Source organism: Poromitra crassiceps (genome assembly GCF_964638095.1).
Source record: "Poromitra crassiceps genome assembly, chromosome: 8".
NCBI classification, from domain to species: domain Eukaryota; kingdom Metazoa; phylum Chordata; class Actinopteri; order Beryciformes; family Melamphaidae; genus Poromitra; species Poromitra crassiceps.
In genome coordinates, this window is record NC_139629.1 from 15,808,828 (window position 1) to 15,834,108 (window position 25,281).

The 25,281-nt window shown below is 45.8% G+C and overlaps 1 protein-coding gene across 1 annotated transcript in view; it reads left to right on the forward strand.

The window, feature by feature from the left end:
• dcc (DCC netrin 1 receptor) overlaps window positions 1-25,281 on the forward strand; it is a gene marked incomplete at both ends in the record, with an annotated part of 118,699 nt that overhangs the window by 83,664 nt on the left and 9,754 nt on the right. The window contains 12 exons of the mRNA XM_083641075.1: window positions 3,168-3,362; window positions 6,840-6,935; window positions 12,627-12,865; window positions 13,700-13,838; window positions 14,401-14,508; window positions 16,524-16,718; window positions 16,903-16,935; window positions 17,385-17,450; window positions 19,546-19,708; window positions 21,081-21,304; window positions 23,706-23,822; window positions 24,439-24,615. Of these exons, the coding sequence (XP_083497201.1) occupies window positions 3,168-3,362; window positions 6,840-6,935; window positions 12,627-12,865; window positions 13,700-13,838; window positions 14,401-14,508; window positions 16,524-16,718; window positions 16,903-16,935; window positions 17,385-17,450; window positions 19,546-19,708; window positions 21,081-21,304; window positions 23,706-23,822; window positions 24,439-24,615 (1,752 nt within the window). The remainder of the gene's footprint in view (window positions 1-3,167; window positions 3,363-6,839; window positions 6,936-12,626; window positions 12,866-13,699; window positions 13,839-14,400; window positions 14,509-16,523; window positions 16,719-16,902; window positions 16,936-17,384; window positions 17,451-19,545; window positions 19,709-21,080; window positions 21,305-23,705; window positions 23,823-24,438; window positions 24,616-25,281) is intronic.

The following is a 25,281-nucleotide window of genomic DNA, read 5'->3' on the forward strand; positions in this document are numbered from 1 at the left end:
AGCGGGAGGAGAGAGAGACAGAGAGCGAGAGGGGGAGGAGAGAGACAGAGAGAGAGTTTGAGAGAGAGGGGGAGGAGAGAGAGAGAGAGAGTTTGAGAGAGAGGGGGAGGAGAGAGACAGAGAGAGAGAGTTTGAGAGAGAGGGGGAGGAGAGAGAGCGAGAGAGAGGGAGGAGAGAGAGAGAGAGAGAGACAGAGAGAGAGAGAGGAGGAGAGAGAGAGAGAGCGGGAGGAGAGACAGAGAGAGAGAGGGGGAGGAGAGAGACAGAGAGAGAGCGGGAGGAGAGACAGAGAGAGAGAGAGGAGGAGAGAGAGAGAGAGAGGAGGAGAGAGAGAGAGAGGAGGAGAGAGAGAGAGAGCGGGAGGAGAGACAGAGAGAGAGAGAGGGAGGAGAGAGAGAGAGAGAGGGAGGAGAGAGAGAGAGAGCGGGAGGAGAGACAGAGAGAGAGAGAGGGAGGAGAGAGAGAGAGAGAGAGGGAGGAGAGAGAGAGAGAGCGGGAGGAGAGACAGAGAGAGAGAGAGGGAAGGAGAGAGAGAGAGAGAGAGGGAGGAGAGAGAGAGAGAGAGGGAGGAGAGAGAGAGAGAGAGGGAGGAGAGAGAGAGAGAGAGGAGAGAGAGAGAGAGAGAGGAGGAGAGAGAGAGAGAGAGGGAGGAGAGAGAGAGAGAGAGGGAGGAGAGAGACAGAGAGAGAGAGAGAGGGAGGAGAGAGAGAGAGCGGGGAGGAGAGAGAGACAGAGAGCGAGAGGGGGAGGAGAGAGACAGAGAGAGAGTTTGAGAGAGAGGGGGAGGAGAGAGAGAGAGAGAGTTTGAGAGAGAGGGGGAGGAGAGAGACAGAGAGAGAGAGGGGGAGGAGAGAGACAGAGAGAGAGGGGGAGGAGAGAGAGAGACAGAGAGAGAGAGAGGGAGGAGAGAGAGAGAGAGCGGGAGGAGAGACAGAGAGAGAGAGGGGGAGGAGAGAGACAGAGAGAGAGCGGAGGAGAGACAGAGAGAGAGAGAGAGGGAGGAGAGAGAGAGAGAGAGGGAGGAGAGAGAGAGAGAGCGGGAGGAGAGACAGAGAGAGAGAGAGGGAGGAAGAGAGAGAGAGAGAGGGAGGAGAGAGAGAGAGAGCGGGAGGAGAGACAGAGAGAGAGAGAGGGAGGAGAGAGAGAGAGAGAGAGGAGGAGAGAGAGAGAGAGGGGGAGGAGAGAGACAGAGAGCGTGTTTGTGGTGAGGTTGTGACCGGCTGGCTGCCTTGTCTCTAACAGCAGACACATGTAATGGACTTAATGGATACTGACGGACAAAAACCCTCCATTACTGACACCATTACCACCAGGACGTTATGTGACACGGACTGCTGTTTTTTCACAAGTAGGCCAAGGTCTTTTTTTTTCTTTTCCCAGATTATGAAACTGCAGATTGTAAGATTTCAAATGATGTGTCATCTTAGTTCTTCTTCTTCTTCCTCTTCTGTGGTGTTTTATAGCAGTTGGAATCCTTGCTGTTGCATTACTGCCTCCATCTTCTGCCTCCACTTATCCATCCACTGCTCCTCTCACCCTCTCCCGTCCCCCCTCAAGAGCTCTGGTTCCTCTCTGTCATCTTATTAGGTAAAATTGGCTGAGTGGCGGCGGTGTCTGTCACGATCGTGATGTCATCAGTGATGTCACTTGAGCAATTGTGATGTCATCCCTAACCCTAACCTCTCGTATGGCAATTGGCAAGGAGTAATGTCTCATCCGAGGCAGCTTCTGGTCCGAAACGACAAACCGGGCTAGGCATGTGTGAAACGCCCTAATACATCCCTGCCGCCCAGCTGAGCCACTCCGGCCTCAGCGTGGTCTGCTCCAGGCTTTCACATTCACAGCAGCGCTCATTTAGCTGATGCTCTCGTTAGCGGACAGCCTGATGTCACTGATAATAACCTTGGTGATTTTTTTTTTTGAAGCGGAGCATACTTCCCACAGGCTGAGGGAGCTGAGAAAAAGATATTTAGCAGAAATTGGAATTCGTCAGCAGGAAGTGGCTGAGGAGATAAAGCAGGAGCTGGTCTGTGCTAACCTGGTTTAGAGGCAGGGAGGGGAGAGCAGATTAAATTTTAATGGATTATCACTCAATAAAGTGATATTAACCATCTCCCCTGAGGGCCCACGAGACGCTAATCTTATCTAATCTGATGCTGAGGGAAAATACAGCTGTCAAGGCTGATCACCGTTTAATACAGTGCTAACAGGTTTAGCATCTGTTAGCTACAGCAGCACTAAATACCTGCCGCTAACAAGCTTGTGTGTGTGTCCAGTGTGAATATACAGTAATACAGTGGTGACAGCACAGTGAAATCAGTGTGATATCGAGGTGATATTCCCTTCCGTTCAGTTCAGTTCAGTTCAGTTCACATGGTGATATCTTCCATAACAGGTGCTGGGTAACAATACTGCAACAATTCACCCACACAGAACAGTAAAGGAACCCAACGTGGTTCTTCAGATTGATGCCATAGAACAGGGGTTCCCACATTCTTCAGGCCAAGTACCCTATGTACCAAACCACATTTCCCAGGGACTTTCCCCCCACCATGAAATGAAAATTAGCTGATATAACCATGCAATAGCATCAGAATGGCTAAATAACAACATTAGGCTACATCAGGCACACACACACACACACACACCTGCTAACATTAAGCTGTGAAAAAGAGGACCCATTTGAAAATGTTCCCCCCCGCCCTCATCAAAGTTTTGCCTAACCTCCTGACAAGCTAGCATGACAAGGTTGGTACCAATCGATGCCTTATGTCTTCTCGTTTCATATGATACCAGACACGTCACTCTGGCTTTAAAACTGAACCCGCTGCAGCCTCTGAAAGTGTCATTGAAAGGTGACGGTAAGTTTCAGATGAGTCTGGTATGATACATTATTTTGGCTCCCGAAGCACAGATCACTGCGTTATTATGGATCCCACCCAATTGGGGGCAGAACACGCCATACAAGCGGCAGGATTGGCCAACGTCAACTCTCACTCCCTAATCCCAGACACGCCCTCTTTCCAACGGTCAAATCAAACTCCTCCACACGCTATGTCCCGCCTCTCTACCCTCTTTCAGTGGGAATACGCCATCACGGACCCTGAGATCTCATTTCACCTCGACTTTAACAGAAATGAATGACACTCGTTCCTGTTGTTTTTCAGAGAGCCAGGTGCCGAACCAGCCCAGCTCGCTGCACGTGCGGCCCCTCCCCAGCAGCATCATCATGTCCTGGACGCCCCCCCTCAGCCCCAGCATCCTCGTCAGAGGTTACATCATCGGCTACGGCGTTGGAAGTCCGTACGCCGAGACCGTACGCGTCGACAGCAAACAGAGATACTACTCTATAGAAAACCTAGGTGAGTAAAGACTGTACACCAGAGATACAACTCTATAGAAAACCTAGGTGAGTAAAGACTGTACACCAGAGATACAACTCTATAGAAAACCTAGGTGAGTAAAGACTGTACACCAAACAGAGATACTACTCTATAGAAAAGCTAGGTGAGTAAAGACATGTACACCAAACCGAGATACTCTATAGAAAACCTAGGTGAGTAAAGACTATACACCAAACAGAGATACTCTATAGAAAACCTAGGTGAGTAAAGACTGTACACCAAACAGAGATACTCTATAGAAAACCTAGGTGAGTAAAGACTGTTCACCAAAGAGAGATACTACTCTATAGAAAACCTAGGTGAGTAAAGACTGTATACACCAAACCGAGATACTCTATAGAAAACCTAGGTGAGTAAAGACATGTTCACCAAAGAGAGATACTACTCTATAGAAAAGCTAGGTGAGTAAAGACTGTACACCAAACAGATATTGTCCTGAAGAAGCCTGTGTTATTGTCCTGAAGAAGCCTGTGTTATTGTCCTGAAGAAGCCAGTGTTATTGTCCTGAAGAAGCCTGTGTTATTGTCCTGAAGAAGCCTGTGTTATTGTCGCACAAAACCAGCCAGCGGAGAAAGCAACAATCTCCCTTCAGAAAAAAGCTCCATAAAACACCTCCAGCCTGGTGCCTCAAAGCGCACCAGGCTGGCACACACAGCATCTTTCCCCTGAGCTCCAAGGTGCTGTCAGTCAGACGGACTTGTGACGGACTTATGTGGGTCCCGGGAAGATCAGTGAAAATGGTCAGAAACCCCTGGCAGGGAATGAGTTATTGTGAGCTGACGAATCATCACTCATCACACACATAATTTTCTTTCTGCGGTTGCTTTAATCCAAACAGCTTTATCAACACCAAAATGTTTAATGTTTGATTCCCCACACAGCGGCTCTTGCTGCCTACAAAATGCCAATATTGACATTGCATTCATGTGCCTCTACAGCGCGCCCACCCCCTCAACCATTCATTCATTATTATAAAACCTGCATTTAATTACGATCAATAATTTAAAGGAATTCAATAAGAAAGGCGCTTGAAGTGGAAATGTGATTGTGAACAGAGAAAACATCCTCCCCAGCGCCCGCGACAAGCAATTTGCATCGGAAAGGAGACAATAACAAATTAGGCGGAATTTTAATACGCGGAGGGAAAACTCCCGTCTCAGGTCTCATAGTGGAACAGCAATAAAAGAAAATCCTACCATTGTGTTGCACACGCACACACGCACGCACGCACATACACACACACACACACACACACACACACACACACACATACAGTACACACACACACACACACACACACAGGAGTGGGGGGCTGTGTATTTGTTCGTGGTATTTATAATTCATACTAATCATTAATTCATGTGCCAGACGTGTGTCTGGGGAGTGGAGTTGGCGTGTTTGTTTAACTGACGAGTGGGTTTGACAATACACCATGGCTGCCCATATCATATGACACTTTTTTTTATTGATTCATTCCAAAACATACAAAGCGTCAATCAACATAATAGACAAGTATACAACTTCATAAATAGAAAATGTTTAAACAAAAACAAACAAACAAACAGGGGTATCATTTTACAATAAACTCAGGCATTAAATAAAAAATATTTTAATATTTTAAATATTTTTAGTTTTAAAGGCTATACTGTTCTTGAGACTAATTAAAATATAATATCCGAATTCAACTTTGAAGTGTTGTATGTGTGTGTCTTGGTAGTCCATTTTGCACTTGAATGTAATATTTTCCATAAGAGTCCTAGTCGTAACGTTAACGTTAGGTAGGCCTACATGTGTTGGGAGGTTTGAGGTTGTGTTTTTCACAGTGGAAAGAGTCTTAGCACCTGGACACAGGTTACATTTGGCTTTGATGTTCTTGTCACCTTTCTTCACGACAAAATCAAAGTAATGAGAAAATATCCAGCTGCTGAACGCAGACATTTCCTCCATGGCTCTGCTGTGGTCTGTGGTGACGTCACGCACGGCATTGTTGTTGTAACGTTGATGCCATGCTGCTCTGCTGCTTGGAGCTTGTTTGTGTACAACTGCGTGTCATTTTGCGGCACGTCGCAATCACAGAATAGAAACAACAAAAGTAAGGATGTAACGAGTTGTTTTATCTTGGGGTAATATTATTACTGCAATTTTATTAGTAATTTGTTACACTACTCATTACTGGGAAAAGTAATTTTATTATCGTAACGCGTTACTTCCCAACACTGCTGATTTCTCCGGTACTCTACGCAGAAGGGTTTAGTTTTGTGTTTGATGGTGAGGGCGTTGTCCCAGGGTGAGTTGTTGAAGGCTAGGATGGATTCAATGAGTGTCCTGTAAACAGGTTTAAAATGCCCTTGCTGACATTAAAAGACCTGAGCCTCCTCAGCAGGTGGAGGCGCTGCTGCGCTTTCTTGCACACCGACTCAGGGTGTTGGGAGAAGGTGTCTATCTCCGTCCCAAGGTATTTAAAATATGGTACCTGCTCGACCAGCTGGCCTTCAATACTGAGGGGTTGGCAGATGGCTGGTTTGAGTCCGCTTTCTCTCTGTTCCCAAAACACAGCTCCTATATGGTAGACTAATTTAGGAGCCACTTTCGCTGTTTCACCAGCCACTAGACTAACGTACTGACCACTTTCCCTGTTTCACTAGCCAACTCGGTGTTTAAAATAGAATTTAACACTGGTTGTTACCTGCATAATAGTCTCGCTGGCCACCCTCCTCTCCCTTCCGTCCGAGGAGTCTGGCGCCGCAGGTCTCCATAGTGGGATTGCGATGGGCGCCGCTTAGCGGCAGTGCCCTTGGAAAATAGTTTCAAACAATCCAACTTGCCGTTTTCAGCGTGTAGCAACGAGCTAGCGTGTAGGTTTCTGCTATTAGCTTGCTAGCTAGTTAGCGTTGTTGTTTTCACTGTGGCGGCAGGGCACTATTTACAGCGACATGGGGAGGAGGGAGCGGAAGCCGCTCTGATTGACATGGTCGGAGCCAATGACAGAGCTTGTAATAAGCCGGGAGCGGACATCCGGCTGCCACCGAAACAGTCGCTCCAATGGGAGAGCAGAGTAGAGCAGGGGAGGGTTTATCCCAGTTATGGAGACCTGCGGCGCCAGACTCCTCGGATGGAAGGGAGAGGAGGGTGGCCAGCGAGACTACCTGCATAATAGCTGCAGTTTTGCATCCTATTTATTTTTTAAATAAATAATTATATTTAATAATCATTTTTAATTATAAATTATTTAATAATAATTCTTTAGTTAATTAATACAACTTTGGTCAGATAAATGGCTATAATGTAAAAACTGTACTAACCTTTGACTTCTCTGTCTCTCTCTGTGTGTCTCTCTCTCTCCCCACCTCTCTCTCTCCCCCTATCTCTGTCTCTCTCTCCCACCCTCTCTCCCTGCTCTCCCCCCTCTCCCCCTCCCTCGCCCCTCTCTCTCAGAGCCAAGCTCCCACTATGTGATTTCCCTGAAGGCGTTCAACAACGCTGGAGAGGGCGTTCCTCTGTACGAGAGTGCCGTCACTCGCTCTCTGACAGGTATGATCACACAGACAGACAGACAGACAAACAAACAGACAGACAAACAAACAAACAGGCATACTGAGCTGCAGTATAGTGATAATAGAGGTAAAAGGCAATGGGAGTTTTGTATGGGAATTTTGGTTAAATGCATGAAATAAGGTCTGTGGTTAAGAAAAGTTGATAAAACAGTGAAGTTTGTTTTATGCAAGATAATCTTCACACATGAGGAACACTTTTATGACTTGTGAAGCGTAAACAAAAAAAATGTAAACGCGATTTTCAGAAAATGCATAAAAGTGGTCCCTATTTGTGAAGATAATGTGCTGACCACAAACTTTGCTGTTTCATAAACTTTTGTTAACCACAGCCCCCACCCACCGTCACCCACCCACCGTCACCCAGCCCCCACCCACCATCACCCAGCCAGCCTTTATTAGCCTAATAAAAACTTGATGATGACGACGACGACGACATTCAGAGGAAATCTGTTCACCGCTGTGATTATAGGGAGCCATACGAACCAAGATCACATATCACTCATTTTTCCATAGACATTTCGCAAAATGCTTATAAACATACTTTTTTACCTGGACAGAACAAGCGATTCACCTACTGTATATTCAGAATCATGAGAGAACAGGGCTGTCGAAAAAAATGTTTTTGAATGGGGCCAGATGAGATATTCTGAAGATACCTTGGGGCTATATATGGGCTATATATGTCCGGCAGTAAACGGGTGGATAAACGGGTGTATATATATATATATATATATATATATATATATATATATATATATATATATATATACATACAGTATATATACATACAGTATATACGTATATATATATATATATATATATATACAGGATATATATAAATCACTGATATGAATTATGCTTAGTCTCATAATGTCTCTTCACATTGAACTCTTTCATAACAGCGACGGTCTCTTGGCAAATGAGACAATCGCAGGGCCTCGCTGTCACCCAGTGCTGCCACCCAGTGGGAAATGTCTGTAGTTCCTACTTGGTGCTTGTCTACAAACTGTATGATAGTGCTGTCATCGTTATGTGAATGTAAAAAACACAAAGTGAACTTACTGTGTGGAGGGCCACCTATAGGATATAATGAGAGCTGCGGGCCGTTTACTGTAAAATCGGTCCGTTGGCCACAAATGGGCCCCGAGCTGGACTTTGGACATGCCTGCCGTCCAACATTTCACTTGGAAAATGTCAATGATGGAAGGAGAACGGGCGGCCTGAGGACAGAGACAGTTAAACCAACCCTACGGCTTTGACAAGGTCATCAACAGTGTCTCTCTCTCTCTCTCTCTCTCTCTCTCTCACACACACACACACGCACGCTCCTACGCGTGGCAGAAGTAGCTGTTGCGTCACTTTATATGGCAGAAGGCTGCTGGAGAGACTTTTACGAGAGCATTAAAAACGCTTCGTTAATGCCAGGATCCTCGTTAATATACTGCCTGCCTGGCTGTCTGCCTGGCTGCCTTCTCTACCTCCACACACCATGTCATCAATGGCTACAAAGAGAGGGAGATAGAGATACAGAGAGAGGGACAGAGATAAAGACTGAGGGAGAGAGATACAGAGAGAGGGAGAGAGAGATACAGAGAGAGGGAGAGAGAGATACAGAGAGAGTGAGAGAGATACAGAGAGAGGGAGAGAGAGATACAGAGAGAGGGAGAGAGAGCGGGAGAGAGACCCTACCCCTGGCGGCTGATGGTATTGCAGTGGGATAGTGCTTGGCCACATGAAAGTAGAGGTGTAAATACATGCAAGACACATTGCGGACGGACCTGGTCTGGCAGTCAGCATGCAGCACCGGTGCACCCCCTGCTGGCACTCAGCCCCTGTGCGCCCCCTGGCAGTCAGCAGGCAGCCCCTGTGCGTGATGATAAATATAGCTAAATCGCTTGTTTGACCAAGTAAAACTATTTTTATACGCATTTTACAAAATGGCTATGGAAAAATGAATGGCGAATGAAATCCCTTCTCTTATGGCTAACCCGGGAAGTGGGCGTGACTTTGGTTCTCTATAGCTTGTTTGCAACCGTATTCCGATGATGCCGATGACGTCACTGGGGGGCAGCTCTCCCAGAGCTACTATGGAGAATGGAGGAAAGCGAGTATGCAAAAGGGTTGCATGCCACTCCTCGCTGCAGGTATCACCAGAAGATTGCAAAACATATCAACTTGTCTGATTTTGCGAGTGCTTTCCTATCTAGCCTGCTGCTGGTTGCCCCCCAGCATGATCACGTGGTTTGCAAACAAGCCAATGGTCGAAGTAAATGTAAATGTGTAATCAATAACATTAACGAGGGCCCTGGTACTGGAACACCTAAATGGAATGGAACCATCATTGATGGTATTCTAGTTACACCTGCTTTACTTCCTGCTTAGCACGGCAGCCGGAGCCTTGTCGTCGGGAGCTAGCTTCGTGGCGGCTAGCATGGCAGCCAGAGCCTTGTCGTCGGAGCTAGCTTCGTGGTAGCTAGCACTAGCATTGTGTCCATCATCTCATAGTTTGCCACACCCAGTAGCAACTGTCAGGGTCACCAGTGTAGAGATGACAGTAACTGAGCCTCAAGGTGACCCAGAATGACGCTGGCGTCATTTTAACATACAATACATCTTGTAGGCATGGGCTAGCTAATGCTAGCTAAAGCATGCTAGCTAGCAACTCCAGCTGCGTGTGGCGGTGGCCGCTCCCAGAGCAGGGATTATATTTTATTTAATTATATTATATTATATTATATTATATTATATTATATTATATTATATTATATATTATATTATATTATATTAGTGGACTCGTGGCAGTTAGACCCCCCCGCCCTGGAACACAGTGGTCTTATATCGCCTCAGCCAGGAAGGATGACATCACTGATGACATCATCACTGATGACATCCTTGTTCGAGTGACATCACATCATTAGGTAATTAGGGCAGTTACCTAATTAAAAAATCCGGCTCCGTCAGGTCACCCTCACGGGTGCTCTTTACACTTCCTTAAAGTTTCAGCCCGATCGCACGTAAAACGGCATAGCTGTGGCCGGACAAAATTCACACACACGGACACTTCTCATTCTTATAGTAAAGAAAGATTATATTATATTAGTTTGTTCCGGCCGAGCAATTTGATTGGACCAGAGGGATCCTAACAGTGCTGATATTTTACGATAACAGCACTGGCGCTTCACTATATCACTCCGCTTCACAGCTGTTCTAAACGTTTCCTTGATTAGGCTGCGTTCAAACAGCACACACCCAGGGACAACGATATGGATTTAACCTTAATTATGAAGGGTAAGCTGAAATTGTCTGTGCTAACCTTAAAGTAGCTAATGTTAGCTTAGCTAGTTTGCAGTCAGGAAACTGCATGCAGGAAGTTTACCTGTTGTTGCTTGCTTGGCAACACGACTTGATAGTGCAATCCTGGGGGAACTGTTTTTGTTGGCGGAAGTGAATAACAGACAGATCTGTTGTTTCAAATTACTTATAATAATGCTATTATTACTTGATGAATAGCTTTGTTTATGCTGTACAACTGTTGTATAAAAGCAATATCACACTCGAGGTCCTACTGTTGTCTAATATCGTCACGGCTGTGATTATCTTCTACAACCGAATCACAGCCGTGACGATATTAGCCAACAACAGCACTCCCTCTCGTGGGATATTGCTTAATTATATTATATTAAATATTATATTATATTATATTATATTATATTCCAGTGATGTGATGTGTTTGTATTTCCTGGTTCGTCACTAACTGTTTCTGTCTTCTCCTTCCAGTAGGTGTCACTGTGACTAGATGAGTCACAGAGCTAGAATCAGTAGAGCACATTTCCATTCATAACTGTGTCAACAATCAGGTCTGCTCTGCTCATTGCAGCTCTGTGTTAGAGCGTCTCTGTTTAGCACCGTGCTGCCTTCAAGTGCTTCAAGTTTGGCCTCCATGCACCGAAGTCAGAAACTTACTTGGGTTTCACTCAAACTCCCAACTTCCCTGTTGTCTTTTCCACTTTTGTTCATATGCGTTGACCTCATATTTACAATATTTTGGGCAGCAATTGAAGGCAGCATTAGCTCTGATTAGCTGCAGGCAAACATCCACATGGACTGTGTGCAGGGCGACCAGCTTAGTTTATTTTTATTCATTTTGAAATTGGCCTCAAACTCAGTTCCAGGCCGTGTCTATCGTTTCTCCAACCCAGTTTAGAAGAAACCACGACCACTTCCTTTCATATGACGAAAGAAAGAAAGAAAGAAAGAAAGAAAGAAAGAGAAAAGATGATGGCTCGTTTGGAAACTTTCTCTTATATAGTTAAAATTGTTGACTGAAACGTGTTTGTGAAAACATCTGAGAAGAGAAAGCAGCCATGCAGTTGCCAAATGTTTTTTCTTTCTTTCTTCATTGACAACGGTTAGTTTAAAAGTTTGTATCCGAGTTTCCAGAGGCGGCAAGTCACACTACAACAAGCCTCCTTTCAAATCCTTGATAGGGGGGTTGGGGAGCAAATTTATATTTCCTTGATCTAAATATGTGCATATACATTTTAAGACATTTGGAGAGAGAAGAAAAACTCAATAACAATAGAAGAGTTCATTTGCAAAAACAGATAAACACTATTCTTAAAATGAACAAATAACATCTGTTTGATACTCCCTGGAGTGCACAAAGAAAACATTATTGGGGTGATTTGAAAATTTGAAAAAAAAAAAAATGAAAATTATCAGATGAATATGTTTCAGTTATGATTGATAATAAAAATGTACCAAAAATAAATAAATTACAGTATAAATACATCAATATAGAAAATAAAATGATAAAAAATCCAAAGTAACAGTCATCACTGATTTACAATCAACTTCTCGCTTGTAGCAGCGTGACTCGCCTCTGGAAACTCCTGAAATTTGTTGAAAGGGTTTTCCAGTTTGAAATCAGAGGGTTTCGTTATACGGAAGTGGGCGTGTTTCTTCTAAACTGGATTCGGCAAACGATAGATGCTTCTAGGTCTAATTTAAAAAGTGTTTGTGTGAGAGTGGGAGGAGCCTGTCTGCTGTATTCCCGCCCCTCTGTGGGAGGAGCCTGTTTCCTGTAGGCCCGCCCCTCTGTGTGGATCTCATCCTGGTTAGAGTAACAGCTTTGTCTCTCAAAGTCTTCTTACTCTGTCCTTTTCTCTCTCCTCTCTTCTCTCTCTGTTTTTCACTTCCTCATTCACCTGCTCCTTCCCTCGCTCTGATCCAACATGGCCGCCTGCTGCATGCACTCTCAAACTCGCATGTCATCCTATTGTTTTGTGTGTGTGTGTGTGTGTGTGTGTGCGCGCGTGCATTGTTCATTATTGCACCTTGCCATATTTTGTTTATGACATATATGTTTGCCTTGCGATTGTGCCATGACAATGTGTGTGTCTATATGTGTGCATATGTGTTCACGTACATCCCCATATAAAAATCCTCATTATTTACATACTTTATTTATTTATTCATTTATTTTATTGTTTATTTTATTTTTTAACACACATTATTTATTATACACACATTATTTATTTATTTATTATTTTATTATTGTATTGTTTTATTATTACTTTGTATTTATTTAATTTCACTGTATAATCCCCCCACCCCACCCCTCACCACACAAACACCCTCGTTGCCGTCACCCTCCCCCCGCCCCCAGACCCCATGGAGCCATCAGACGATGATCTGTTCCATCTGTTTGATAAATACCCCACTCCCATGCCAGACAGCAGCACGCCCATGATCCCCCCGGTGGGGGTCCAAGCTGTGGCTCTGTCCCCGGACTCGGTCAGGGTCTCCTGGGCTGACCCCTCCATGACCAAGAGCCAGAAGACCTCCGAGGTCCGCTACTACTCTGTCAAGTGGAAGACCAGCTACTCCACCAGCGGCAAGTTCAAGGTGGGTCCATGTCCACTATTTTTATTTTTTCCCGGATTTCCCCCCATTCTCAACCCAATTGTACTTGGCCAATCCCCCCCCCCCCCCCCCCCCCCCCTTCCGCTGCCCCGATCGCTGCTCCACCCTCTGCCGATCTGGGGAGAGCCGAGACTAGCATCATGCTTCCTCTGACACAAGTGCAGTTGCCAGCCGCTTCTTTTCACCTGACAGCGGGGAGCTTCACCGGCAGGACGTAGCACGTGGGAGGATCACGCTATTCCCACCAGTTCCATTCCGTCCCGACCAGGCGCCCCGAACGACCAGAGGAGGCGCTAGTGCAGCTAACAGGACACATACTGTAGCCTCAATCTGGCTTCCCACCCACAGGCACAGCCAATCGTGCCTGTATGGACACCCGACCAAGCCGGAGGTGTTTGGTACGGCACTGCATGGTCCCAAATTGGAAAAACTGGTGCCCTGTGCCTTGCTCTCCATCTTTACCCTATAGATCCTTAGGGAATCTACCACTACACTACCCCGATGCCAAAGTTGCCTGCCTCCATGTCCTGCACAGCTCTTTCAAATGAAACGTGTTTCGCTTGCTAGCTGGAGTAGGTACAGTTAGCCAGTTCTTTCATTGAAACAAGTTGAGACAAGAACATTCTGTAACTGTGGGGGACGCAGTTTCCCCAAATAGATACATAATGGGGCCCATGATGGATGTGTGTGTGTGTGTGTGTGTGTGTGTGTGTGTGTGTGTGTGTGTGTGTGTGTGTGTGTGCGCGCGCGCGCGCATGTCTGTGTTGTGTGCGTGTGCGTGGGTGTGTGTGTGTGTGTGCGCGCGCGCGCGCACAGTCTGCAGACACCACAGCTCTCAGCCACACCGTCACCGGTCTGAAGCCGAACACCGTGTACGAGTTCGCCGTCATGGTAACCAAGGGTCGCAAGTCCAGCACCTGGAGCATGACGGCCCACGCCACTACCTACGAAGCAGGTACACACACACACACACACACACACATGCACAGACGCACACATCAACGCACACACATACACACATAGACACGCGCGCACGCACACACACACACACACGCACACACACACACACACGCACGCGTGCACACGCACACAATTTAATATCTTAATATGGTTTTGAAAACTTGCCAAGAGCATCATTTGAGTTTGATTTCCATCATCAGTTTCAACTTCAATAAATTCAATAATTCCATAAAGATTTCAGAAAAAAATGAATTTAAATTCGGTCTACTGGAATAATTCTTGTCACTTTCAATCTAAGTCATTTACACAAACACAAGATCTCAAGTCAAGACTTTAGAAACCTGTTCAAATCATCAAACTACAAGTGAGAGTCGAGTCCCAAGTCACCAGAACCCAAGTCACTCTTCAAGTCACTCTTCAAGCAGCAAGTCAAGTCTCCAGCTATTCAACATGTGAAAAACATGGAATACAGAACAAACCCTCACCGTTATTTTTCCAGTTCAATTCAAATGCATGACTTTATTTAGCTCTGATTCCTGTTTGTGCGTGATTGACAGCTCCTAGCTCCGCCCCCAAGGACCTGACGGTGATCAGCAGAGAAGGAAGACCCCGTGCCATTTTAATCAGCTGGCAACCACCAATGGAGGCTAACGGACGAATCACAGGTGCACACACACGCTTTTATGAATTGTGAAAGTGAAAAAAGATGTTAATTATACTATTTCATAGTTTTGAGTCTTGATATGTTTGTGTGCTAGGGCTGTCACAATTGGTCAAAAATGATATTCGAATATTCCTTTAAAAAAAAATACATGTTCGTTCGAATCTATCAAAATATATATAATATTAAGAGTCCAGCGGACCGCACAAACTCCTCAGACTTGGACCAACTTTTCACGTGGCATTTATTTGCAACAGCTCACAGGTACAACGCGTTTCGCAGATGTGTACTACAGTCTGGATAAGAACAGGTCTTATATGTGTCTTAGGCTACATCGTGTACTACAGCCTGGATAAGAACAGGTCTTATATGTGTCTTCTTAGGCTACATCATGTACTACAGCCTGGATAAGAACAGGTCTTATATGTGTCTTCTTAGGCTACATCATGTACTACAGCCTGGATAAGAACAGTTCTTATATGTGTCTTCTTAGGCTACATCATGTACTACAGCCTGGATAAGAACAGGTCTTATATGTGTCTTCTTAGGCTACATCATGTACTACAGCCTGGATAAGAACAGTTCTTATATGTGTCTTAGGCTACATGGTGTACTACAGCCTGGATAAGAACAGTTCTTATATGTGTCTTAGGCTACATCGTGTACTACAGCCTGGATAAGAACAGGTCTTATATGTGTCTTCTTAGGCTACATCGTGTACTACAGCCTGGATAAGAACAGTTCTTATATGTGTCTTAGGCTACATCGTGTACTACAGCCTGGATAAGAACAGGTCTTATATGTGTCTTCTTAGGCTACATCATGTACTACAGCCTGGATAAGAACAGTTCTTATATGTGTCTTAGGCTACATGGTGTACTACAGCCTGGATAAGAACAGTTCTTATATGTGTCTTAGGCTACATGGTGTACTACAGCCTGGATAAGAACAGTTCTTATATGTGTCTTAGGCTACATGGTGTACTACAGCCTGGATAAGAACAGGTCTTATATGTGTCTTCTTAGGCTACATCGTGTACTACAGCCTGGATAAGAACAGTTCATATATGTGTCTTAGGCTACATCGTGTACTACAGCCTGGATAAGAACAGTTCTTATATGTGTCTTCTTAGGCTACATCATGTACTACAGCCTGGATAAGAACAGTTCTTATATGTGTCTTAGGCTACATCGTGTACTACAGCCTGGATAAGAACAGGTCTTATATGTGTCTTAGGCTACATCATGTACTACAGCCTGGATAAGAACAGTTCTTATATGTGTCTTCTTAGGCTACATCATGTACTACAGCCTGGATAAGAACAGTTCTTATATGTGTCTTAGGCTACATCGTGTACTACAGCCTGGATAAGAACAGTTCTTATATGTGTCTTAGGCTACATCGTGTACTACAGCCTGGATAAGAACAGTTCTTATATGTGTCTTAGGCTACATCGTGTACTACAGCCTGGATAAGAACAGTTCTTATATGTGTCTTAGGCTACATCGTGTACTACAGTCTGGATAAGAACAGTTCTTATATGTGTCTTAGGCTACATCGTGTACTACAGCCTGGATAAGAACAGTTCTTATATGTGTCTTAGGCTACATCGTGTACTACAGTCTGGATAAGAACAGTTCTTATATGTGTCTTAGGCTACATCGTGTACTACAGTCTGGATAAGAACAGGTCTTATATGTGTCTTAGGCTACATCGTGTACTACAGCCTGGATAAGAACAGTTCTTATATGTGTCTTAGGCTACATCGTGTACTACAGTCTGGATAAGAACAGTTCTTATATGTGTCTTAGGCTACATCGTGTACTACAGTCTGGATAAGAACAGGTCTTATATGTGTCTTAGGCTACATCGTGTACTACAGCCTGGATAAGAACAGTTCTTATATGTGTCTTAGGCTACATCGTGTACTACAGTCTGGATAAGAACAGGTCTTATATGTGTCTTAGGCTACATCGTGTACTACAGTCTGGATAAGAACAGGTCTTATATGTGTCTTAGGCTACATCGTGTACTACAGCCTGGATAAGAATGCGGCCATGGATGCCTGGGCGATGGAGGCGATCGGGGGGGACCGTCTGACGCACCAGCTGTCCGACCTCAACCTGGACACCGGATACTGGTTCAGGATCCAGGCCAAGAACGCCAAGGGGCTCGGCCCCCTGTCTGAGCCCCTGCACTTCAGGACCGCCAAGGGTGTGTGTGTGTGTGTGTGTGTGTGGGTGTGGGTGAGTGGGTGTGCGTGTGGGTGTGTGTGTCTTCATGTCTGAAGATCAAGACCTGCTTTATGTGTAAATGTATTCCTATACTTTATATTTTATAAGTTTATCTCTCTCTCTCTCTTTCTCTCTCTCTGTCTCTCTCTCTCTTTCTCTTTCAGTGGAACACCCAGACAAAATGGCCAATGATCAAGGTACGTTTTATGCCTATCTGTGTGTGTGTGTGTGTGTGTGTGTGTGTGTGTATGTGTGTGTGTGTGTGTGTGCGCGTGCGCGTAATAGGTTTGTAAGCTACTGCTGTTAATGACCCTGATGAAGACCTACAGTATAGTCGCAACGCGTTGGTCATTCAAAAAAAAAAAAAAAAAAGCAATGTAAAATAAAGGCATTTTAATTATTCAGAAATACTACAGTGTGCCTTGGATCGTTTTTGAAGGAAACTTGCATAAGTTGCATTTGACATTTCATCAAGACATCACTCATCTAAGGAGACCTTCACAAGACGATCAAGACATCACTCATGCAAAGAGAACACTTGATCAAGACATCAGTCATCTAAAGAGACCTTCACAAGATGGAATATGCTAACATCCAGGTCTTCCACATTCATTCCTGCGCTACTCTATTGTGTTCTTGTTTCCAGGTCGAGGAGGAGACCACGCCTACTGGCCACCCGACACCAACCTGATTGACAGGAGTAGCATCAATGGTAACACACACACACACACACACACACACACACACACACACACATAGTTAGTTTATCTTCTGCTTGACTAAATCTAATAGTCAGAATGGTGGATTTAATCTCAGTTCATTATTGGACTCGATGCAACAGACAGGAATGTCTCACGGGAGCTAAGCTAATTGCAGCTGTGTGTGTGTGTGTGTGTGCATGTGTGTGTGTGTGTGTGTGTGTGTGTGTGTGTGTGTGTGTGTGTGCGTGCGTGCGCCCGTGTGTGTGCGCCCGTGTGTGTTGCGGCTCAGAGCTCCTGTTTGTCTCAAAGTTAATGAGATTCAGATCTGACTGAAGAGGGAATGTAATTATTATTGTGCGGTGTACCGTAATAACCAGTTTTGGACAAGTTACTCTGGAAATGTAATTAGTTACTTATTAGTCTTTTAATTACGTGGTATCAGACAGTAATTAGTTACGTTACTCGTTACACTACTGTATTAATTTCGCTACCCGCCCCATCAGTCCGTCCGTCCGTAAAGTGAGGTACGACCTGTTCAGCCAGCTCCATTTAGAATCCTTAGAGCCTGTGTTATAGAATTTAAGTCATTACATATTCAATAAAGCTAGAATTACATACACATAATTAATAGTATGAGTTATTACATAAATGCACGTCATATGGACAGACGCAATAGGCAGGCCATCATCTACAGACAGACAGCATATCTGTCGTGGCATTGAGAAGGCCAATGCATTCTGCCACACACACGCACACACAGACAGACATCATCTTATACATAGTTATTAGTTATTAGCACACATAGGTTAAAACCAACTTTCACCCTCTACCTGCAGGCTGACCTTGCAGACCTAGTCAGTCTACTTCCATTGAGTCAGTCTACTTCCATTGAGTCAGTCTGCTTCCATTGAGTCAGCCTGCTTCCATTGAGTCAGTCTGCTTCCATTGAGTCAGTCTACTTCCATTGAGTCAGTCTACTTCCATTGAGTCACTCTGCTTCCATTGAGTCAGTCTACTTCCATTGAGTCAGTCTGCTTCCATTGAGTCAGTCTACTTCCATTGAGTCAGTCTGCTTCCATTGAGTCAGTCTGCTTCCATTGAGTCAGTCTACTTCCATTGAGTCAGTCTGCTTCCATTGAGTCAGTCTGCTTCCATTGAGTCAGTCTGCTTCCATTGAGTCAGTCTACTTCCATTGAGTCAGTCTACTTCCATTGAGTCAGTCTACTTCCATTGAGTCAGTCTACTTCCATTGAGTCAGTCTACTTCCATTGAGTCAGCCTGCTTCCATTGAGCCAGTCTGCTTCCATTGAGTCAGTCTACTTCCATTGAGTCAGTCTACTTCCATTGAGTCAGTCTACTTCCATTGAGTCAGCCTGCTTCCATTGAGCCAGTCTGCTTCCATTGAGTCAGTCTACTTCCATTGAGTCAGTCTACTTCCATTGAGTCAGTCTACTTCCATTGAGTCAGCCTGCTTCCATAGAGCTGAACAGTCACGTGACGTCTCTTGCCCCGGAAGGGATTTCCCCATAAATGTTCTCCATAGATGACGATAGGGCCCTCTGTCTCCCCCCCTCTCTCTGTCTGTCTGCCTGTCTCTCCCCTCTCTGTCTCTGTCTCCCCCCCTCTCTCTGTCTGTCTGCCTGTCTCTCCCCTCTCTGTCTCTGTCTCCCCCCCTCTCTCTGTCTGTCTGCCTGTCTCTCCCCTCTCTGTCTCCCCCCCTCTCTCTGTCTGTCTGCCTGTCTCTCCCCTCTCTGTCTCTGTCTCCCCCCCTCTCTCTGTCTGTCTGCCTGTCTCTCCCCTCTCTGTCTCTGTCTCTCCCTCTCTCTCTCTCTCTCTCTCTCTCTCTCTCCTGCTCCAAGGTCAAAATCGATAATAAATGACAGAGCGTGTCATCAATTCCCCTCTGTCCCTCTACGCCTGTCACTGTCACACACGCACGCACGCACACGCACACGCACACAGACACACACGCACACGCACAGACACAGACACAGAAAGTTACTGATTCCCTCAATATATGTCAATCTTCAAGAAGACCCCCGGGCCGCACTTGACGCTTGACATTTGTAGTTTTTAACCCCCCACTTCCTGGTGCATGTGTTCCAGAGTCTCCTATTGGTCAGATGCGCCCGCCTCACGGCAGCGCCACGCCGCAGAAGAGCAGCCACCTCCTTGTCATTGTGGTGGTTTCCGTGGGAGCCGTCGCCGTGGTAACGGTGGTCATCGTTGTGCTCATCTGCACCCGGCGCTCCTCCGCTCAGCAGAGGAAGTAAGAAGGGCTGCAACCAACATCATCCATTCAATTCATCTGGCCATTATCTTTGAGACTAATTGAAGTCGTTTGGTCCATAAAATGTCACAAAATGGAGATCACTTTTTTCCCCCCAAAGCCCAAGATGATGTCCTCAAATGTCTTCTTTTCTCCACAAGCCAAACAATCAATTGACGAATAAAGAAACGAGAAAATATTCACTTTCAAGGAGCTGGAATCAGAGAATTTTTGTATTTTTTTTTCCTTAAAAATTAGTCTAAACGATTAATCATTGCAGCTCTAGAGGTTAGATGCTCCCTGTTGGTCTGATGATGTCATTCCTGAGACCCCGCCTCTTGTCTCCTGTAGGCTCTCCTGACTAGTTTTTGCCAGGCAGCTGGCTGCCAGCCTAAATCTGCCTCTGTCTCTGACTGACTGACTGACTGACTCACAACTCTGAGAACAAATGACGTCATCAGTGACTGGCAGCCGACTGACTGAATTTGCGCTTGTTACTTTTACTCAAGTACATATTTGTTCTTTGTCTACATTAAAATCAGATATTCACATTTGTTTTAAATTAGGATTGCTTTGGAGTGTTGTGCTTGAAAATCTCAGTTTGGAGGGCGAGATAGCCCCTCCCACTTCACTCTACCTCTGATGCTAAAAGGAATCGGGACACTCTTCCCCTAGACCTGAAGACCTGGCTTAACCTTTATGCCATTGCCCTGCTAACAACGAAATAAATCATTATTTTGGAATTTGAGTAAATACAAATGTACTGTACAGTATATACTCAGTGACAGAAGACAATCCTTTCATCTGAAACACTGCAATTCCAGATCACTGAGCTTCAGAAAGGCTCAACACAGTGGGCAGAATGAAGTGTAAAAACACCTTCCTGCTGCTAAATGATCACTCCCCCAAACGGTCTTGTTTCCTTGTGTTGTCTCCCTTGGCGCGTGAGGGGAGTGAGTTCAGCGGTCAAACTTTCAAACTGCAAAGTTATTTGTTGCAATTGAAGGGGGGATTTTTACATCCAGTAAAATAAAATAATAAATCAATGAATCAGACAATACACAGACAGGTAATGATGTCACTGCAGTTGTGGTCTCGACTGATCTTGAAATAAAATCCCGAGTCCGGCGTGTCCGAGTCCAAGTCACCAAGACCGAGAGAGGGCGAGTCCGAGATGAGACCGAGACCATCAAAATGTGGAGACCAAGACCGGTCTTGAGTACCACAGTAACACTATTTCCTACATACACGTACATATTTACCTACCTATCCATTTTCCTTTCTACCTACCCTCCTTCCTACCTACCTACCTTCTTGCTTCCCCTCCTACCTTCTTACTTACCTTCTTCCCTCCCCTCCTGGGTGCCTCCAGGAAGCGAGCCAGCCACAGTGCCAGTAAGAGGAAGGGCAGCCAGAAGGACCTGCGTCCTCCGGACCTGTGGATCCACCACGAGGAGATGGAGATGAAGAACATGGAGAAGGCTCCGAGCGCCGTGCCGTCCACACGCGACTCGCCCATCCAGGCCTGCCAGGACCTCCCCCAGGTCCCCCACAGCCAATCAGAGAGCCATATGGGCAGCAAGAGCAGCCACTCAGGTACTGGCTGGGGGGTTTTCACACCACATCTCAACTGTGATGTCACTCAGGCAGTTGGGATGTCATCAGTGATGTCACTCGAGCAACTGTGATGTAATATGAGCCGATGGCACACAGTTGCACAGTTGCATGATGGCGCACAGTTGCACGGGGACACAGTTGCCCAACTGTGAATTGCCCAACTGTGATGTCACTCGGGCAGTTGTGATGTCATCAGTAATGTCACTCGAGCAACTCTGAATGCTATGATTGGAGAGCCAATGGGCACACAGTTGCATGATGGCGCACAGCCGCACAGTTGCTCAACTGTGATGTCACTTGGAGAGTTCGCACAGTTGCTCATGGCACACAGTTGCTCATGGCACACAGTTGCTCATGGCACACAGTCGCTCATGGCGCACAGTTGCCCAACTGTGCTGTCACTTGAGCAGTTGTGATGTCACCAGTGATGTCACTTGAGCAACTGTGATTGAAGGGCGGTGGCGCACCATTGCTCAACGCAGAATTGTTCAACTGTGATGTCACTCGAGCAGTCAAGCAACTCTGATTGAAGGGCCGATGGTGCACAATTGCCCGACTGTGATGTCATGGGCACTCATCAGAGTCTCCACCCTAAAAAAAATTCATGCAAGAAGCCATTTAGTCAGAGTGGGTGTTTTTTTTTTGTTTTTTTATGATGTAGCTCTCGTCTCAGAGTCAAACTCTTCATTGTTGCCTAGCAACATTCATATGTCCATAATGTGCAAAAAGACGGAGAGCTGTTGAAATGACATATCACCTCAACACCTGCGTGACACATTTCTTCTTATTAATTTACATCCATAATTTATGCATTCGGATTAAATTAGTGTTGAGGTGAAGCACGCTTTGTAATGAAAAGCCATCATTAACTTCTTCCCAGAGGAAAACATTGAGTGGAGCTGCGGGAATCATTTCCACCAAACTGTAAATGACTTTCAGAATTTTATTTGAATGTTATTTGTCTTTGGGGCAGCAGGCAATAGCACGGCAGGGGGAAGACAAATGCGCTTGTGCACACCCCCAATTTCCATTGCGTGCGGCGTTAAACGAGCGCAAAACAAGCGCAAACGCTAAATTACCGCTTTTGCGACAATTAGGGCCCTCTGTCTTTTTAATTGTTGACTGTGAGCTTCTGTGCTAGTTCTCAGTTTTGTAACAGTAATTAATCTTGATCTGTGTCTTAAACTATGCCATGTTGGGGGGGTCATTGAATTTGAGGGAATTGGGCCTGGAAAGTCATTGAATTTGATGTACTGGGAACCATGCCCTGTGTTAATGTAATAATGTATATGTTAATGTCCTGATCCCTGTGTTAAAGCACTATTATCTGTGTTAAAGTACTAATCCCTGTGTTAAAGTAGTAATCGCTGTGTTAAAGTAGTAATTCCCTGTGTTAAAGTAGTAATCCCTGTGTTAAACCACCACTCCCTGTACTAACCCCTGTGTTAAACCAGTAATCCCTGTGGTAAAGCACCACTCCCTGTACTAACCCCTACGTTAAACCAGTAATCCCTGTGGTAAAGCACCACTCCCTGTACTAACCCCTGTGTTAAACCAGTAATCCCTGTGGTAAAGCACCACTCCCTGTACTAACCCCTATGTTAAACCAGTAATCCCTGTGGTAAAGCACCACTCCCTGTACTAACCCCTGTGTTAAACCAGTAATCCCTGTGGTAAAGCACCACTCCCTGTACTGACCCCTGTGTTAAACCAGTAATCCCTGTGGTAAAGCACCACTTCCTGTACTAACCCCTGTGTTAAACCAGTAATCCCTGTGGTAAAGCACCACTCCCTGTACTAACCCCTGTGTTAAACCAGTAATCCCTGTGGTAAAGCACCACTCCCTGTACTAACCCCTGTGTTAAACCAGTAATCCCTGTGGTAAAGCACCACTCCCTGTACTAACCCCTGTGTTAAACCAGTAATCCCTGTGGTAAAGCACCACTCCCTGTACTAACCCCTGTGTTAAACCAGTAATCCCTGTGGTAAAGCACCACTCCCTGTACTAACCCCTGTGTTAAACCAGTAATCCCTGTGGTAAAGCACCACTCCCTGTACTAACCCCTACGTTAAACCAGTAATCCCTGTGGTAAAGCACCACTCCCTGTACTAACCCCTGTGTTAAACCAGTAATCCCTGTGGTAAAGCACCACTCCCTGTACTAACCCCTGTGTTAAACCAGTAATCCCTGTGGTAAAGCACCACTCCCTGTACTAACCCCTGTGTTAAACCAGTAATCCCTGTGGTAAAGCACCACTCCCTGTACTAACCCCTGTGTTAAAGCACTAATCCCAGTGTCACACCACTAATCCCCATGTTAAAGTAATAATTCCTGTGTTAAAGCACTCATCTGTGTTAATGGCATGGTGGTGTGTCTCAGGAGCGGACGCAGACGAAGCATCCAGCAGCATATCGACTCTCGATCGCTCCCTAGCGTCAAGGAGGGCCACCAGAGGAAAGATGATGATTCCTATGGACTCTCAGCCAAGCAACACACGTATGTAATGAGTGTGTGTGTGTGTGTGTGTGTGTGTGTGTGTGTGTGTGACTCTCTCTTTCCCACTCTCTCTCTGTCTGTAGTCAGGTTTCCATCCACCTGTTTGCAAAATTTCAATTTGCACATAAAAACGGAGTGGAATCGCAGCAAAATTCGGAAGATATCGCAAAACAAGTGAAACTGCAGTGTCTGACAGCCTGGGCGAGCAGCCTCCTCCGCAGGGAAAGCAGACAGAGCTGGTGTGGGTGGAGTCAGGGCTCGGTGTGGGCGGAGTTGAGGCCTGGAGGAGGGCAGAGATCAGTTGTCTGTCAGAACTGATGTGGGGAGATACAGATACGACACCCCGTGCTCATGTTTTTGAGAGATGTTTTTCCAGTGATTTGGACTCAGAGGAAGGTGAAAATATGACCTCTCGACAAAGTATACATTTAAAATGTGCCACTCTTTTATTTCTGTCGAGAGACACTTATTAAAAATGTTGAGCGCCCGACGATAAAGTCCTACCATGAGTGAGACTTTACGCTCAAACCGTGCTACGTTTGAGATTACGCAGAGCTGGTGCAACCCAATCCTGTTCTTTACATGCACCTGTTTCATTCTCTCTCTCTCTCTCCAGCGGTGGTGAGTGCGATCCCAGTACCCTCTCTCTCGGTACCCTGTCTCTCTGGACCCGTCTCTCTGGACTCCACTCAGTACCCGGGCCTCCTGCCCTCGCCCACCCTCCCGCCCTGCGGCTTCACACACAACAAGTTCACCCTGAGACCCATGCTGCCTTTTCCCAGCTACACACCAGGTATTACACACAAACGCACATGCATGCACGCACACTCGCTGAGACTGTCACAATTATACAATGACAAATACGCACACTGGTCCTGACCGACTGGGAGGAAAAGGAAAACAACAAAAACAACGGACTAGGCTATCTCTGCAACATTGCCTAACACACACACATATCATTTCAGCCGAGTCTCCTGGGTAATCTGAAAGGGTTGGCAGCCCTACAGTATCTGGTTGGTCGGCTTGCTTTTTGGCTGGTGTGAAAGTGAATCAAAGCAGCTGAAATATTAACAATGTATCATTTCACGTCTGGTCCGAAACAAGGAATTAAGAAGTGCTGTTTGGGGGGGCACGGTGGTGCAGTGGTAAGCGCTGTCGCCTCACCGCTAGAAGGTCCTGGGTTCGATTCCCACCTGGGACGCTGTGAGCGCTGAAGGAGTGTGTGCCCGTCCGCATGTCCTCGAGTGTCCACCGCCCGGGTGGGGTCGTCAAAAGGGCCTTTCTGTGTGGAGTATGCATGTTCTCCCCGTGCCCCCTGGGGGTTTCCTTCATATAGGAACCCCACACCAAAACATGCAATATCCTGGTCGCTGATGTGGTGCCTCCTCTGGTCGTTAGGGGCGCCTGTTCGGAGGGAGGGGAACTGGTTGGAATAGCGTGATCCTCCCACGTGCTATGT